Source organism: Pinus tabuliformis, chromosome 1_2 (genome assembly GCF_031772625.1).
Source record: "Pinus tabuliformis cultivar Carrire ecotype Pingquan chromosome 1_2, CPIR1, whole genome shotgun sequence".
NCBI classification, from domain to species: domain Eukaryota; kingdom Viridiplantae; phylum Streptophyta; class Pinopsida; order Pinales; family Pinaceae; genus Pinus; species Pinus tabuliformis.
The window spans coordinates 889,413,549-889,432,560 of record NC_142298.1 but is presented as its reverse complement, the minus strand read 5'-3'; the positions used below and the strand labels follow the sequence as shown (position 1 = coordinate 889,432,560).

The window sequence follows — 19,012 nt, the reverse complement described above, 5'->3', positions numbered from 1 at the left end:
GAAGTGGATATACACAAAGGAAGGGTCCACTGAAGAATGAATAAGGGTACACAAAAAATCTGTTACAGAGCATTAATTGTTTGCAAAACATTAGTTAAAGCTTTCCCTTAAGATGAAAGATGGATTGCATGAAAAATAGGCAAAGGAAATAAAGTAAGAGTTGGGCAGGATCCATGGAAAGGGTGCAGTGGTGATTTCAGGCTGTCAGAGCCTTTGCTATCAGATCTTCATGACTTAAGGGTATTTAAGATTAGGGATATAGCTTCAAATTTGGCAGAAGGATGGTTTCAAAGGTGGAAGACAGAAGAGGAGCTGCACATACAGGGGAAAAGGTTGTTGAATGGAATCGGTTTGTCAACAGTCTAAATCACAGCACCATAACTCTGTCAGATCAGGAAGATGGGCTTAAGTGGTCAGAAAATAAAGCATTTGTTTTACACATTAAAATTTGGAAATGAAGCAAGAATGCTTGAAGACCAAAGTGGTGGAAGGCAGTTTGGAAACTTGAAAATCCACTTAAAACAAGAAAATTTCTTTATTTAGCATTGGCAAACAAAATTCTTACAAGGGACAATAGGAAAAAAAAAAAATGGAATGGACCAGGATTGTATGTTTTATATAAGGCAAAAAGTGATTCAGTGAATCACTCGTTTGTCCTTTCTCAAACCCGGTGTGGAAAAAAAAATTGCAAATAACAAATGGCAAGAACAAGTGGGACAAAGACTCGTTAGTGAGCTGTTTTGAGCATTGGCATCTTGATAAACATATTTCCATTCATAGATCTTTGTCATGCTTTGTTTTGTGGGGGATTGTGGTTAGCTAGAAACAATGCATTATTTCAAGGTAAAGAACCTCATCCAAGATTAGTGGCTCATTAAATAAGAACTGGCTATGGGGGATGCTAGAAGCCAAAATCTCCAAAAGCTCAGAGAGTTCTGAAAGATCCAGCATAGATCATTCTACAGCCTGGGGTTACTTTGATGGTGCATGTCAAGAAACCCCCAGGTAAGTGTGGCTCTGGATGTCTTTTGTTTTTAAATAACTCATTATTTTTCTATAAAATTTGGAGTTGGGCAAGGGACTGACCACAGAACTGAGCTGTATGCTTTGTGGCTATTACTGAGAGCAGCTGTATAAAGAGGTGATGGAACAGTGCAAATTCTGGGGGATCCAAAACTGCTGATTGATTGGGCCAATGGGCATAAGATGATAACAAATCTGGTACTGAATACAGTCATGATTAGAGTTTTATAGATAAAAATCAATTTTCAAGTAATTTTGTTTACCAACATTTACAGGGAGATTGATACAAAGGCAAACCAGCTCTCAAAAGATGCTTTCTTTTTGCAGGAGGGAGTCTTGATAGAGCAACAGTTTAGAGAAGGAACTCTTGTCTCAGAATCAGAAAAATCCTTTTTTAATTTTTCAAAAAGATGATAAAATTCCTGTTTAGTTCTTGAATAGGACAGCCATGATACTTAGGGACCTGTATGTCCAAGAGTCCAAGATACATTTTTGATGATCTGAATGAAATTCCCAGATAAATCCTTATGGAAGACTGTAAAAGGTATCTTCTAGGGCAGTATGTAGACAGGTTCAGCACCTATTTTGGCCAAAAGGCTATGACAATGTCTATTTTGATTTCCTCTTGAAATAAGCGCTCTCTCTAGTATACTCTACTCGTTGCCCATATCGATTTGGGGTACGGTTCAGCCTGGATCCTGATATAGTAAAATGAGATTACTCAACTCAAAAGTAGTAAAAAGTGATGAGTCAGAGATTCAATCTGAGGTCATCAATATTAAGAGTCAAGACTCAAAAGTTAAAACTGAAAATAAACGATGGACCAGTCATTGAGCCGATCAACCCCAAATTGAAAACCAAAAAAAAAACCGGACCAAAAATCCAGTCAACCAAAAAATACATAGATATTCAAATTTTGAAAAAAAATATATAATATGAATTCAAACCATTATTACACAAATATGTAAAGTTTCTCATATATATAGCAAAGGTGCATATAACCAAAATAGCACCAAGTGCAATACATCTTTGAACCAAAAATAAATCAACAAGAGGCTCTAGATGGCCTCTATAGTCCAAAAAAAATCATGCTACAACAAATACCCACATATCATCAAAATCATTGGGATCCTTGTCATCAATATCACCCTCTAAGCACTAAAATAAGATAGAAAAAGCTAACTTGTCGAATCAAAATTTTGTTTGAGTGATGGGTATATTTTTACTATGGTCATGACAAAGGAGTTCAATCAATGCTACCAACATCGAGGTATATAGAGGGCTTAAGGCTCTTGATTAAATGCTATTTCCATACCCTCATATATAACAGAATCAAATGGAAACATTGCAATTCCCCACAATCCTGAAACCTTGAAAACTATTAAGTCCACTGAATTTTGAGTGGGATCTAAAATTCTACTTTCTTCATGTGAATTCAATGAGGTTAAATTGCTCTCAAATATTCCGAAACAATTAATGGTAATGTTAAAAATTCAGGAGGAAGGCCCACAAGCACCTTTTTTTGGGAAACACATCCCCCACATTGAGGAAATGTTCCCCCCCTCCATTCCTCCAAGTTTCCCCAGAAGGGAGACATGCAGAAACGTTTCCCCAAGCACACCTCCATCCAAGGAATGTGGGAAATGTGAGGAGAGCACCCCCCACCTTAGGGGACATGTCCCCATGGAACACTAGTTAATTCTCATGTTCTAAAATCACGATTTTTTGGGCTAAACGATTATATCGGCTGATTTTTTGGCGATTTTTTCATAAACGAAAAAATCGCAATATTATCGAATTAATCCCGATTTAATCGGAAGTCAATTGAAAAAATCAGCTTGCGTTATGACCGCGTGGATAAAATGCCGGAAATCGTTCATTTCGGTTCATTTTAATTTTTCACTGTCTGTTTTGGCTTGTTCCGCGTTGTGGAGAATCGAGGGTTTCAAGTTTTCAGTTTGCATTTGCAACGTTGCCATTGTGCTAAGACTCAAGAGGAGCCCGCAAGCCTCAAGGTATGTTCAGACTTCAGTCTTCAGATTTCTACCTGTTACCTGTACGCTGTTAAAACTTAAATGTTTCTTAACAGTTAAATGAAAATCTTTCAAGTTTCAGCGGATTGTTTGTAATAAATATGTAATATCATTATTCAATATTCATATATGTAATATGTATTATGTAATATCATTATGATTAATATATAATATATATTTAATATTACATATGGCTATGCGCATTGCAGGCAGCGGAAAGCCATTATCCAAATTCCAAATTTGTTATATGTATTGCGTATAATTGTTAACAATGATATCAAATTCGTTATAAACTTATAAACTTATATGTCTAATTTAAACACATCGTTCTATTATGCTCACAGCAGATTGTAACTTGTAAAGTTGTAAGTCCCTTAACACACTGTCCAAACAGAAACTGTTGGGCTTTTTAATAAGACAGCTGCCAAACAATTACATGGTCTACATCCAGACACTGCCTAGAATATGCAGGCCCCCTTCTATTTTGTGTTTTTGCTCTTTTATAGAACTTTTCTCAGGTCTGCGACTAGATCAAATATGATCAAAGATATCAACCTTGACAAAATCAACCCATTGAGGGCCTTGTTTAATAAATCTATTATATAGATATCACTATCCTTTTGAGTTTTGACTTTAAATGTCCCTAATCAACTCTCCACTGCATAAGTAATTTGTCTCTTTCAAAGCACAGTCAACGTTGTCACTCAAGACATATCAGTGAACAGTGAACATTGCATAAATTGACTACATCAACAATGGACAATCAGTGGAAGGCCCAAAACAGTATAGCTGTTAACATATAATAATAAATATATATGGCTTAAGTGTTCAATGTTCGGTGGGTCTAAAAATTTAAAAAATTAAAAATTAAAATTACTGTAAATTTGTAATTTAAATTTTAAATTTACTAATTTGTTTCTAAATTCTTAGTGCAATACAAATTAATAATTATATTTTGCTGATTTGAAGGCTGAAGCAATTTCATTTGTTTCAATTTTTTTTGTGCCCAGTTTTAAACTTTAAATTCAAGCTCAAAGTTTAAAACAAAATGCCAAGAATTTTGGATGCTATGTGGGAGTTTGGTGAGCCTGATATTACACCCGAAACTGGGGGGGTCAATAGAATGTATTTGACTTGCAAGTTGTGTGGCAAGCATATGTCAGGAGGCATCAACAGATTAAAATTCCATTTGGGGCAAATTCCAGGGCAAAATATTGAACTTTGCTCAAAAACAACTCCAGAAATCATCCGACGGGCCATTCAATCATTGATGGATAAAGAGGACGGAAAAGACACCAGGGCAACACTAAGAAACCAACTTGTAGGGGGCTCAAGAGTGGGGGGAATTGAGAGTGGCAGTGCTTCTACAGCAGCATCACCTTCCTCACCCATGGGTACTCATCCTTCTATCTCATCTTTTTTTGTTCCTAGAACAACAGCTGGTTCACAACTTGGGATCAAATCATCAATGAAAAAAAAGGAAAAGGCAGAAGCTGACAGGTTGGTTAGTAGGTGTCTTCTATGGAGTGATGTTCCTTTCAACATTGCCAAGACAAACCCATTCTACCAGCCTATGTTTGATGCTGCTGCTGTCGTTGGCCCGGGGTACAAAGCCCCCACCTTTGCAGAGTTGAGAGGGCCTCTTCTTCAAGATGAAAAGACTGATTGCATTGCTAGATTGGCAGAGTTTAAGGCATCATGGGAACACACTGGATGCACAGTCATGTCAGATGGTTGGACTGACCAAAAGGGTACGACCCTTCTTAACTTCTTGGTTAGTTGTCCCAAGGGGACAATGTTTATGAAATCTGTTGATGCATCTGCACAAATTAAAAATGCACGTACATTATGTGAGTTGTTGGACCTCTTCATTAAGGAAGTAGGCCCACGCAATGTTGTCCAAGTCATAACGGACAACGCTGCAAATTATGTTGCAGCTGGCAAGATGCTTATGGAGAGGTATCCTAACTTGTTTTGGACACCTTGTGCTGCTCATTGCATTGACTTGATGTTGGAGGATATAGGTAAGATTCAAACTGTGAGGGATATTGTTGAATCATCCAAGAGCATAACAAAATTTATATATAATCATTCATTTGTGCTTAGCTTGATGAGAAGATTCACCAACAACAAAGAGTTGGTGTAGCCTGCCATTACACGATTTGCCACTACTTTCATATCTCTTCAGTCTCTGTTGAATTCTATGTGGGAGGTGAAGAGCATGTTTCTCTTAGCAGATTGGCGTTCTTTAGCTATTAGCCGCAAACCGGAGGGAGAGGGCATATGCAGACTAGTTTCATATGATCATGTTGGCATTATGATTCAGGTTCGACGCTATGGCACAGGTGTTGTACTTGATGGCAACTCACTCAAGTGGCAAATCTCTATTCAGGCTCTCAAAATGATGGAAAATAAGGGGTTCGCAGGTACACCGTTCAAAAGGTGCGGGCCCGCAGGCACGCCGTTCACAAAGTGCGGTCATGTCCGCAGGTTATCCGAACAGAAGGTGCGGACCCCAGTTCACTCACTCCAATGCAGAGAAGCGCGCACACGTGGGAATTCTTATGTTTGGCCCATGGTATTTAGCCCGACATTCATGATTCTATGGTTTTGGTCCGTGGTATAGGATCTAAATTATTGAACCCCGTTTGGATCCCTTGTATTGATTTTCGATGGTTTTGTCCCATGGTTTGAATAAGGGCTTGCCTATAAAAAGGAAAGGAGATCACTTGGCTAGTCACTTGTGAAATTTGAATATCTTAAGATCTGAAATTTTGGGTAATCGATTTAAAAAGCTAGATCTAAATCAAGGTGAAATTTGTAAAGTGTAAGGTGGATCTGTTGATAGGTCGTGATCTCTTGGGCGTGTGATCAGATCTGTGGATCTGACAGTCTGTGGCACATTGGAGGACTGTTAATTTGGCTCTATTTGGAGGTCCGCAGGCGATCCACAGCTCAGGTGCGGAGGTACGCAGCGCAGCAGAAGGCGCAGGTGCAGAGGTATGCAACGCAGCAGAAGGCGCAGGTGCGGAGGTACGCAGCGCAACAGAAGGCGCAGGTGCGGATGTACACAGAGAATCAGTGGGATCAAGTGCGGAGGTCCGCTATCGAGCAGACAGTGCAGGTGCGGATCTGTGCAGAGATACGCAATGCAGCAGAAGGGGTAGGTGCGGAGGTACGCAGAGCAGAAGAAGGATCAGGTGCGGATCTGCGCAGTCTAGGCACAAATGAACTGCGGATATTCGCAGGCTTCTATTGGTGAAGTTGCGGACCCCTTTTTGAAATAATTATTGGCTGCCTTTTATCTATTGCTGCAGAGTTCTGGGTTTAGATTTCTGGTATTCCCCTTTTTGTTTACAGCATTTGGGTGATTCATTGGTTGATTGTATAAGGAGATTGGTTGATTCACATGTACTTGATGATTATTTGATGTTCTTGGATCCAGTCTGAAAATTAATGAAACGAGGTCCTTGGAAGAAAAGAAGTAGGTCAGCACCTACGTACTAGTAGATCAACTAGTACAAGAGCTAAGGGGGTTGTAGCTCCCTTCCAGGAGAGACTGGAAAACGAGAGAGGGTTGTAGCTCTCAGCAGGTTGCAGCCTGCGCACTGGTAAAGGACTGCACCAGTGCAAAATCATTGTAAAAGAAGTTTCTAATTGAAAGAAGATAGAGACATATTACAGCAGGTGGTTTTCACCCACATTGGGTTTCCACCTTATATCTGGTGTTCTTTGGTGTGACTATCTGTTTTTCTTGTTCTTGCTCATTATTATATGGTACTGACATACAAATTAATGATCAATATCTGAAGAATAAATTAAAGTATAAATCTGGAAGATATATTGAAAAGTAATTAATAATACTGATTCACCCCCCCTCTCAGTATTATTTCCAACAGATCAGAGCTTTTAGGCAGGAGTAGAGGAGGTGTGTGTCATTTCAGAACCTTTGGTAAAGGTTCTTCGGTTGGTTGATGGAGACAAGCCCGCAATGGGCTACTTGTATGAGGCCATGGATAGGGCCAAAGAAGCCATTCGTGCTTATTATGCAGATAAGGGAGACACGGGGTTAGAGAAACAACAGGTCATATGGAGAGTGATTGATCAGCGATGGAACAATACCCTCCATCGCCCCATTCATGCTGCAAGTGTCTACCTCAACCCTGCATTTTCTTACACTTGTGGTTTCAGATTTGATGCCGAGGTGATGGATGGATTCTTCACTTGTGTCGAGAGGATGGTGTCATCTGACCAAGAACATGAGGAGATTTCTAAAGAAATGGAGGTCTATAGGATGGGAGGTGGCACATTTGGTTTTAACATGGCTATTAAGAATAGGATGACCAAAATGCCAGGTAAGCTTCAGTTTGTTTCAAACTTTTAAGTTTAGAATTTCAATGTTTTTTTTATGTTTCTCATTTTTCTTTTAACTTGTAGATGCTTGGTGGACAAGCTATGGTGCCAGAGTACCCCATCTCCAAAAGCTTGCCATTCGAATGCTCAGCCAAACATGCAGTTCCTCTGGGTGTGAGCGCAACTGGAGTGTATTTGACAAAATACACTCTAGAAAGCGCAACAACTAAAAACTAAAAAGATTTCAAATTAAATTTTTTGAATTCATTTGATTAATTTTAATATTTAAATTTTCTAAGTAATAATTTACAATCTATGACCCTAATACAGATTGGAGTCCCAACGCCTCAATGACATGGTCTACATCTACTACAATCTTCGATTGTGGGTGAGACAGCTTCAGAAACCTACTGATGTGGAAGCCATCTCATTGGACAATATTGATACCACCTCTTCATGGAGAGTCGAGACTGAGAGGCCGATCTTGGACTCGATCCCAAATTGGTTAGGTGTGGATCTAGAGAATGTAGCAGTTGCAGAGGAGGGAGAGCCAGAGATAGAGGAGGAGGAGGCGGAGCAACATCAAGGTCAAGAGGCAGTAGCAGAGCTGGATGAGGATGCTGAGGAGGAGGTGACACCATCTAGGATGGGCAGCAGCAGCAGCATAGCACAAAGACCACCTCTTCCATCGGCTTCTAGAGGATGACTGAGTCCATTTGATTTTGTATCCCCAGGGGCAGCGTCTTCTTCCTCTAGAGGAAAAGGCAAAGCCATTCCCTATTCCCGTAAAAGGGGAAGAGGATCTCAGTGACTGATTACTTGATGACTTTTAGATGACTCATGATGTACATTTATTATATTTTTTGTTGATATTTTGACTCTTGAGAGTTGAGACTCAGATAGGACTCAAAATTCAGGAGTTGATTCACTATTTTGATATGTGATGTAGCACTAGACTTCATATACATATTATATATTAGCTTTCTTTACATGTTTATGTGGAAATGCATTTATTTGATGTTGTGGATACTCTAGATGTTAAAAAAAAAAAAAAAATGAATAATTTTGTGTTTTCTTAATTTTGCCGACTTTTTCAAAAAACTCCAGACTTTGCCGACTTTTTCAACTTTTAGACCCTTGCCGAATTAATCCCGACTTTGACTTTTCCACATTGATTGATATAATTAGTAGTATATACTATATTGGTGTAAGTAATCCAAACAAGCCTCAATACATGTAATTAAGGCCTCTAAACTTAAAGACAATATGGTATCTATGAATCGTTGAGACAACGTTACATAAGTTTTAGATCTATTTACAAGTTACAACATATAGGGGCTATAAACTACAGAAGTAAACTTTATAGTAATATATAATGATAATTAGATTGTGTTGTTAAGAGCACAACGCAAGTCAGAAGAGTAGAAATAGAGCGACCACTTGATGAACTTGATTGACCATTGATGTAATGCCCACTGCTAATGTTTAGCTTTTTTCATTTTATGCTTTACACTTTAGTTTATCGGATATGCTTCCACAATATGTCGCAACCGGATTGTACTTTTGAGTCCCATCAACCTACCTTTTTGGTCATGTGTGGACATTAATAAAAGTATCTTATTTTATCTTATCTTATTGTATTATAAATTAGGTAATATATAAGGGAACCTCCAAGACAATGCTACACAATCAATGCCCATCCAAACGTGGGCCACATTGTAGGGGCAAGAAGATATGTTCTCCATCCCCAACTCCCTCCAAGTGTTAGCGTGAATGACCAAAGTTTACCATTTGCCTCTGGTGCATTTAGAGGAACTTGCTATCTGAAAGTCCAAGGAACTAAATATTAGCCTCTGCTGCATTCAGAGGAACTTGCTATCTCAAAGTCCAAGGAACTAAAAGAAATGAATGAAGGTGGTGGATGGGACACCTTGATCATAGAGCAACTATGCAAAGGACAACTGGCACACCAGGCATTTAGGATCCGACAACAAGTGGGAGGTGGTATTCATGGCTCAATATATTTAGTTTGTTCTAAGTCCACCACTGCATCATCTGTGGTGGGATGAATGACCATTTATTTCATTTACAGTTAAAATATAACTTTCAGAGACCATTACCCATTATAAAGCGATTTGACGTTAACTCCAAATAACGAACCAGTTTTGTATTTAATCTGCCAAGCTAGAAAGCTGGATGGGCAGTAGAATTGAGCTTGCCTTGTCTTCATGCATATTTTGTATTGTAATAGGAAGTATAAAGATTTTTGTTTATAGAAAGTGATTTTCAATGTATAAATAACATTACAAAACAGAAAACACAATATGCAACAGATAGTATTTTAATACGAAAAAGACATTATGGTCACTAAAATACCCTGTCTTTGCAAGCGATAGACACTCTCCCAATACAGGAAGCCATTCACAGAATTCAACTAGAAACTCTTCTGAAAATCTTGATCCAGAAGAATGAAGACGCTTCACAGTTGCAGATGCGACTCTACGAACCTCCCAGGAAGAGTGGCAGAGAAAATAGAGTCCCAGCTGCACAAATCTCATTCCATCAATAAAATAAGCAAGGATGATGTCCAGTACCATAATGCCTGACGTTAAGCCAAAACCAACAGTACACCATCTTTACCTGTAAAAGCTGCTTTGATCCTGAATATTCTGTCACTCTGCAAATGATTGACAAGCTTGTTACCCTCATTTCAAATAAATTTCAACTATTAAAATACTCAGCTGAAGGATGCACAATACTTCATCAGTCACAATCATCCATGCCTAAATAGCAAAGACTTCCTTTTCAAATATAATATTAGACCTGTTTTTAATGGTGACACGTAGTTATTTTACTTTGTAGTATGCGACTATTCTTAATCCGTAGCTCATATTACACTTTGCTGAATGTAATTGCATAATTATTTTACTCTGCAGTTAACATAAATTCCATACATACTGGAATCATACAATAATTTCAATGATATTATCAAGGTACAAACCTGTGTGGATGCTCCAGCAGTAGAACCTCAACAAGATCCATAAAAGCCAAACAATCATCTGAAGATAATTTTGATGCCTGCACAAGAAGGACATAATAAGAATTTCATGTCTACCAATTGGAATAACATAATTCAACATCAAATCCAATATATCAAGGCTATATAATGTAAATGATAGCCATAGGAACAGTAAATGAAGATGGCAAGAAAATCATAGGAAGAGTAAAATGCAAAACATACCAGTGTAGTAGAAGTCAGAGAAGAATCCATTTGAAAAACCAATTGCCAGATCTTTTCTTTTGCAAGCATTTCATCTGTAAAGTCAATGCAAGCTTATTCTTTTCCATTTCTATAAGATTTGAGACTCAGGTTACATTTATTGTACAGACTTATCAGATGCCCAAGAATAGATACTTCACCACTATCGTGAAAAGCAGTACAATATACAGGCTACAATTTACGATAGCTTAGTATCCATTGCAATGACCTTTCTCAAATCTCAAATACAAGCAATATGTCACTAACCAGCTTTCGCATCCACAGCCGCAATCTTTGCTACAAGAAGCAGAGCATACATTCCCTCTAGTCTTTGTGCGGGCTTAGAAGCGCCACTTTTAACAAGTTGTATAAATGGCTCCGCCAAAGGTATCATCTAGTCGATAAATACAAAGCAATTAATTCAACTAATACCATCTTCAAAAGAAATTTCAAGATGTGCATGTTTCATTTAAAACAAAACATTTAAAGCTATAGGATCATTTATAACTCGAAACTTCTGAACCATTAAACTAGACCACAATATTTACCCGTGTCAAAATCTCTGAGTTCTGGCATGCTAATTTCAGACTACGAAGGTGTGCTCTTCGCAAATTTTCCTTCTCTTTAAGTCCCATAGCAAAGAAAGAAGCAACATCTTGTACAAAGCCATCTGCTGATTTTGCAATCCAGGAACCCAAAGACAACAATATTGCAATGCGTGCCTCCTCATTCCCTGTATTTTTTTCCAAGAAAGTTAAGCAAAAGGGAATGAAAATAATGATATCATACATTTATCAAAATAAACAATAAAAAATAAGTGTGGTTAGTGGGAAAGATACCATCTTCTCTGTAAATAGATATCAGATAACTTGCTATAGTGGTTGCCAAAGTATTCAAGGCTTTGTCAGCAGGGGCACTAGACAATGCTTGAATTGCATTAAACATTCCAACCCTCTGGTAAGGAAAGGTCAATTTCCCTTCCGACCCTACAAAGATATTAGATTACATTCATATAAACAACATCACAAATTAATTTTCCATCCACAACACACTATTTGATTAATGCATCTCTAAGTACAGTGAATACCCAAAGAATAGAACCAAAAGTCCTGCAGGATACAAACTGTACCAATAAAAAATTAAAAACATTGTGGTAACAATGCCTAAAACCAATACCCATAACATCAAGTAAAATGTTAAAGGTAATGACTAACCCCCAATAACTCCTTTGATGGAATTGAACATAGTTGTTATGGCATCTGGATCACTGGACTGCAAACTAAGAGTTTTAATTATCTCCAAAGCCTCTTTCCTTCTGCTTTCATTATTGTGGCGAGCCTGCTGTAGAACTGTGGGTAGAATATCACCAACATATTTGCTCAAGTCAAGTTTTGTCAATTTCAGAAGGAGACAGACAACCTCCAATGCAAGTTCTGGGTTGCGCTTCAACATCTTAACTGAAGTTGGCACCACAAGTTTTCCAAATTCTTCATGCACCATGTGCTTTAAAAGAGGCTGAAAAGCTTCACTAAGTGCTTTTGGAGGTTTCTCCCTTGAGTTGAGAACCACTGTAAGGTACAGTTCTAGAAAAATTGTCTGCATATAATAAAATGTTCACAATCATAAGAAGCTGATATTCATCCAGCCAATTGTGCATTTGTTTCTGTGCAAAAGAGGTTTAAGCAAGCATATCTTAGCTATTTAAATAAACCTTTATCTAGCAAGAGATTAATGGTAATCCTTGTTTAGTTAGAAATGTTTTGGTGTCATTTCATTGTTTACAATTTCAAAAACTATTCAAAACCTTCCTATGTAGAAGAATGATGAAAGCACAAGGCCTAGAATAAGTGATAACCTTGTTTTCCTCAAATAGAGGATAATTATTTGTACAATAATCAAGTAAAACTTGAATTAACGCAGCACTATTTTCCATTCTGAAACTTCCATTCTGCAGCTCTCCAATATAGAGTTTGAAAATTATTGGTACCTGCAGAAGAAGGAAATGCCAGTCATATAAGGGCACTCTCTGAGAATAAATAACACACCCATTCTCCAACCCACTTGTAAAACAGACATAAAGCATTTGAGGAACACAAGAAATGGCTGAGATATAAAAAATAATGAATTGTGAAGCCAGACACACTGCCTCACCTAGATGATTTCTGAAATGAGATGAATCATTTTCATGAGACATCCCTAGCTCGCAAATATCATAAACATGAATGCTTGAATTACACAAAAAACATGCAAGACCAGAACTTACCTCATGAAGGAGATGAATAAAGACCCTCTTACTGGCCTTCCGTAATCGGACTGGTCCCTGTGAAAGTGCACAAAGCAGAGATGCTTGCACAGCTGCAACTCTCGTGAACGCATTCTTTGCTGTAGTAACAGATGGACTCCATCTAACAAGGAGACATAACCATCTAAAAAGCTTGTAACATACTAAATTTAACCCAGCCTTCAAATGTTTCTCAGCAGATTGAACAAGAGCAGCAGCAAATATTTTTACAAATGCAGGTTCTCTTAGTGCTTGTGATATGGCATCCTCCACAATTGCTTGAGATGGCCGGTCATCGTATATGAACAAGGTCTTCAGGATTACATCAACTAATAGTGGTACACAATCAATATTGACTTCACCTGCACATTCACAGTAATCAGTTCATTGCAAAAAATGACAATCAAAATAGAATTCAACAAGAAATGAGGAATTACAATGTGACAAAATTAATCCAAATGAACAAAGAAGGATGTCTGTGTGACATTTAATCAGAACGGAAAAGGATTATCCACATTAGTACCAACTTTAATGTATAATAAGTTTAATCCAAGATGCCACAAGAAAAAATATTAGAAGATAACAAAGGTTTCCAAGTCCAAGTGCCAAGGTTCACCACTACTGTAAAAGGTTGGAAATATGAGTTTTGCTGGGGACGGAGAGTGATTTCCAAACCTCACCAAGGATATCTAGTGGGTCATCCAGCTTTTAGGAAAAGTGGAAAAGAAAGGAGACTTGTTCATTTTGTTTGAAGATGCCCTTACACATGGTGGCTCAGGACCAAAATAGGAAGTTCTGGTCAACAGGGTGTGAGATAAGGTAAAGACTATTACAATTCTGGATGTCAAGACAGCAGAGTTAGCGGAAAAAGAAATAAGTAATTATGGACAACCATCTGATTTGCAGATTTAACAGGTAATGGATCTTAAGTCTCAGCAAGTTAACTAAAATACCAGTTTAGTAAATGGGGCTGGAGCATGTTATTGTTCCTTTTGAAACTTTGAAGTCATACGAGACACTGGTTTGGGAAGGGTCATGGCTCCATGTAAAGTTAGTGTGGAAAAAGTCAGGAAAAAATTGGGATTAAATCCCCAAAGCATGATTTTTTTGGCTGGCCAATTAAATCGGCCAATTTTTTCCCAGTTGAAAATGTCAGGATTAAATCGAAAAAGTCGAGATTAAATCGGGACTTTTTCCAAAAAAATGTGAATGAGGTAATTTCTTTAACGATTTTTTATTTTATTTTTTGAAAAATTCGGGATTTTATTGAAAAAGTCAGGATTTTTTTAAAAATGAATATTTTTGTATTTTTTTTAATTTTGCCGACTTTTTCAAAAAACTCCCAACTTTAACGACTTTTTCAATTTCTAGACCCTTGCCGAATTAATCCCGACTTAGACTTTTTCCACATTGCTCTATGGTATTGATGGATTAGCAATAAAGCAGTGGTTTCATGGATTTAATCTGGCACCCATGAGCCATGAGCCATGAAAGATGAAACCAATGATATGGGAAGGATCATGGTCTTATGGTATTGTTGGATTAGCAATAAAGCAGTGGTTTCATGGATTTAATCTAGCAGCAATGGAGTTAGTTTTCAGTCCTAAGTTCCAGTTATAGTGCTGTTCCTAAATCTCCTTTTAGCTTCTAGGATTTGCTTTGGCACTCCCATGGTATGTGACTACTGGATGGTATTTTTTAGTCCCACTGACCTACTTTTTTGGGTCATTCATGTACGTTAATAACATTATCTTTCCTTATCCATAATGGGAAAAGAAAAGATACCAGGAACCGTGGAGTCTATTGGTAGCTTTATCTGTCATGATATTTATAAAGATGAGGCCTTCATTAGATGTGCCAAAGTTTGTATTGTTATGGACGTGGGCAAGAGTTTGCCAAGTGTGATTCACTTGAGACATGTACTATTTTGTACACACAGACTCTAAGCACTAGTGACATAATAGAAGAGTTTGATGTAATTCGAAGGGAATCAAAGAAAATATCCGGGGAAGTGAAGATCAGGAGATAAAATGGGAAGTAAACAACCCAGAGAGGAGGCAAAAATAAAAGAAAGAAGAAAGAAAAAACAGGAAACCTTGTAAAGACCACTTAATTCCACTGAAAGGCAAACAACTGAAGAGATCAAAAATACTACTTCCCAAAGTAAAGGGGCAGTAAGGATATCAATACACATGGCAAGATCTAGTAGTAAACTGTGGCTTCACCAAGACTATGAGGTTGCTGTCAAGCATAATGATAATAGATTGTGTAGCAAAATAGACAAATGTGATGTCCAAAGGTGTGCTGTGGATGACAATCGAAACTAGGAGCAAATCCTGGGTGATTTTGAAAGAGTAAATACACTTCAACTGCTGCAACTAAACCAAAAGGAAGGACTGCTGTAATGGATTTTGTACACTACGCAGAATTATGTGCCTAACACTTCCTGTACAAACACCCCTAACGATTGCCAAGGGTGCATATCTCATTAGGAATGATGCTATTTTATCATCAGATTTGTAAAGTCAAAAGGCTGTGTTCTCAGGATTCTGTATATTTAATTGATCCTAAATTAAATTTAACTTTTCCTCGATCAAGAAAAAGCTGAATCAAAAACCTGCCACTAAATGAGCCAAATATAAAGTTCTTTAACAAAGGATTGACATGGACTTTACACATCCCCTTATAGAAAATCTATGTCAAGATATACTAGAATTCAAAAAGCTTTTAAAGGGACACAAAAATATCAACAATATCAGACCAGATTTTTGCCAACTGCTTATATGAGTCTCTCTTTCATTGTTTCTCAAGTATTCAATAAGGGTTCTGAGCACATGCCAACTTTTCATGGTCTTGGAAAAAACTAGTGGCAGCATATATGCACCATACAAAGCATAATAGTACATATGAATGGATGTAACAGTAACATCTACTTAGCTTGAGGATTTTATTTATTCTAGGCAATAAGCTTTTGTCAAAATAACATCATACAGAAAAGCATAAGCAGAACATGCAATAACCAGGACTTTTCAGTCTCTGACTGAAGATATTTAACCCTAAACATCCAGAATTAAGATTAAATCCTTGTTACCAGATACAGATGTATCTGGGCCAGATTTGGAGCTATGGCCCAGATGCGGATACAGCCATATTTTCTGAACCATACATATATAATACAGTCTACATATTGTTCGACACATCCATATCCATATCATAGCCAAAATATGCTGCATCATATGATAAACAAATAAATAAATAATCATTTCTAATAATTTTCGTATCATGTCTTTTATATTTCAAGAGTGGATCCATATCATCTTTTTGAGTGGGTATGAACCATTTAAATCAAAACCAAACCCATCCCTACCATATTTCTGAATCCAAACCAGTTAATCTTTAAAATTTCTATGTTTTTAAACAAAAGGTGGTTTCTGGAACTAGTACGTACAAAGATGATGTATACTACTCCAATAAGTGCCTCATGCAACTACACCAAAAAGTACAAAAGCAGAACTTCCACATATATAAAGGCAATATAAGATAATTTTATAGTACAATCAGTCATCCATCAACTATGGGACTTTTGGGACACTCCTAAAAAAAGAAAAGCTAAATAAAAGAGATACAAATGTTGATACAAGACAGAAAATAACCTGCTCTAATTTGAATAAAAATGCAAGTCCTAAAAGGCACAAATCCCAACTCATCTCAGGCACATAACATCTCAAAAGAGGCACCAAGTCAACAACCAAAGAGTTACTGTGAAATCTGAAAATGGAGATAGATGAAATATCAACCAATTAATCCTTACCTTTAAGCAGATATTTGCTCTGGGGCTAAATTTAAAGACACCACCAGATATGCCTGGCAGAGCTTTCTCTTACTTTAAACTTATGACACCTGCAAAAATTTGAACCCTATGGGTTTTCTGATTTAAATAGCCTTAGTAACATGGATGAGTTTTGCAGATCTAGCTCCCAAAAGTAGACTACTAGCCCCTCTTTGATGCAACTTAATTTTTAGCTCTCTCTCAATCAACCATTTTTCCAGTGAGTAGGAAATGTAATCAATGTTTCTCAAGAAGGAATTGGCCACAAATTGGTTCCAACTTTCAATCCAACCATGGCTTCCTAAAGGTTATGGGGCAAGTAAAACCCTAAAATTGTAATTCAACCTTGCTAGACAGGCTTCCAATGAAGGGTGAGAATTATCAAGCTCAAGGTTAGAACTTTCCTCACCCGCTTGACTCTATCAAGACTCTATAGAATGTCAAGTTGATTGGACCATTGTATCAGAAATGACTCGTATGGAGAGATTAATCATGGACTAACTCTATGTAATGTCCCCATCCGCTTAGGAGTCATAAGGAATGGGATCTGCTAGCCAAATAACATTCCTGTAGGCTAGGGCGGGAAAAATTAATCAAGGGAACATGATTCCCCTAGGAAAAAAACATTAAATATATATATAAATTAAAAAAATAAATAAATAAAGTGGTGAAAAGGGGACATGTGTCCTAGGCATGAAAAACCACTTTAAAAATATAAAGTGGGAAAACCCACTAAAGTGACTTTATTAAAATCAAAGAGTAAAATGGTGGCAAAAGAGTTAAAAAAGAGGAAAAATGAGGAGTCTCTCCTTATTCTTGCATTTGCCCATTTGAGAAAAAAAATTCGGAGAGCTCTCAAGGAAGAGTCTAGGGTTTCTGAAAACCCTCAATGCTGGTTGCTAATTTCAGATTCGAAACCATACCCTAGCTATTTTGGCAGCGAAATCACTCATATTTTGCAATTGCGCTTCAATAGAAAAGAAGAAAATAGCAGAAGTAAGTTCTCATGGATCAGCTGATTTTATTTTCTAACCATGAGTATTCTATATCTTTTATACAGGCCAAGTTTCGAAGCTTCATTTGAGGGCAGAGTCTACCATGTATTGGGGGATTGAGCTTGTTAGAGAAGAGGCCGAGTATTTCTATCTGTTGGCTGAATTTCACAGTCAAAAAGTAGGTTGAATACCTCTGAGCTTGAGGTTGAGGGTCGAGCTCACTCTTGAGTGGCTGGTCAAACTGCTAAAGGAGAAAGATCAAGTTTCCCCTTCAAAAGGAAGTCGAGTTGCATCAGTTCTGGGGGCCGAGTCTTGCTGGGTGTGTGGGGACGAGTTTCCTCACCATACAGGCCAAGTTCTTGCAAGTACCCACGTTCCAGGAGGGTTGAATCACAGAAGGCTGAGTTCTGAACATGAAGGATCAAATACCTTGTACAGGCCGAGTTTCTCACTTAACATCTGTCAGAGGGTTTTGGTGTTTTTCTGCGTGCCTATCTGTTGTTGGTTGAGGTCTCAGGGTCTCATTCTAAGTGTGGAATCACAGCTGGAGGAGTCTGAGTTTGGAGCCTGTTAGAGGGCCAAGTATCTTGCTTGTTGGCTAAGTTACAGCCATTGTTTGGAGGAAGAAACTATCCATATTGGAAGCTGAAATCCCCTGTCGCAAGTGGAGTTGACTAGTAAGTTCATCCCAAATTCCTCTTCACTATTTCTGAACTTTGAAAACTCTGTTAAATCAATGATAAAGTGGCTGAATATTGCTAGATTCGTGCTATTGCAAATCTGGGTTGTTTCCAGTAGAGTTTGCCTGCTGTAGCTAATATATATATATATATATATATATATAGAATGACAGTGTTTCTGAGTTGAATGCAGTAGCATATTGTTGTTTTGAAGTGGTTTTGTGATATATTCGGAACTGTTCATCCCTTTCTTGCATTAAATACATCAAACTGCACCTACAGCCAATGGTTCATGAACTGTTTGACAAAATGACACACTAAAAACCAAAACAAAACTCAGAAAATGTTAATTTTTGTAGCATCGGACATCTGTTCTAGTCTCAATTTGTGTCAGAGAAACTAAGAACACGAGATCTTCCAAACCCAGAAAAGGTTTCGTGATATAAGCTTGCATAACGCCTTAATTAAATTAATTAGTCATCATTTAATTTTTTCCTAAGTCTAACTTAGGAAAATTGGTTAATTAATAGCAATTAATTAAGGAAATGTGAGAATGCTC

General features: G+C 37.5%; 1 protein-coding gene across 8 annotated transcripts in view; it reads right to left on the bottom strand.

The window, feature by feature from the left end:
* The window catches only part of ILA (putative protein kinase regulator ILITHYIA), a 356,320-nt gene that overhangs the window by 310,480 nt on the left and 26,828 nt on the right, over nt 1-19,012 (bottom strand). For all 8 annotated transcript variants that reach the window (XM_089396177.1, XM_089396171.1, XM_089396172.1 and 5 more), the window contains exons 3-12: nt 12,932-13,311; nt 12,524-12,655; nt 11,883-12,264; nt 11,508-11,654; nt 11,217-11,401; nt 10,936-11,062; nt 10,651-10,724; nt 10,411-10,487; nt 10,050-10,086; nt 9,786-9,952 (exon numbers count right to left, since the gene is read on the bottom strand). In XM_089396177.1, the coding sequence (XP_089252303.1) occupies nt 9,786-9,952; nt 10,050-10,086; nt 10,411-10,487; nt 10,651-10,724; nt 10,936-11,062; nt 11,217-11,401; nt 11,508-11,654; nt 11,883-12,264; nt 12,524-12,655; nt 12,932-13,311 (1,708 nt within the window). The remainder of the gene's footprint in view (nt 1-9,785; nt 9,953-10,049; nt 10,087-10,410; nt 10,488-10,650; nt 10,725-10,935; nt 11,063-11,216; nt 11,402-11,507; nt 11,655-11,882; nt 12,265-12,523; nt 12,656-12,931; nt 13,312-19,012) is intronic.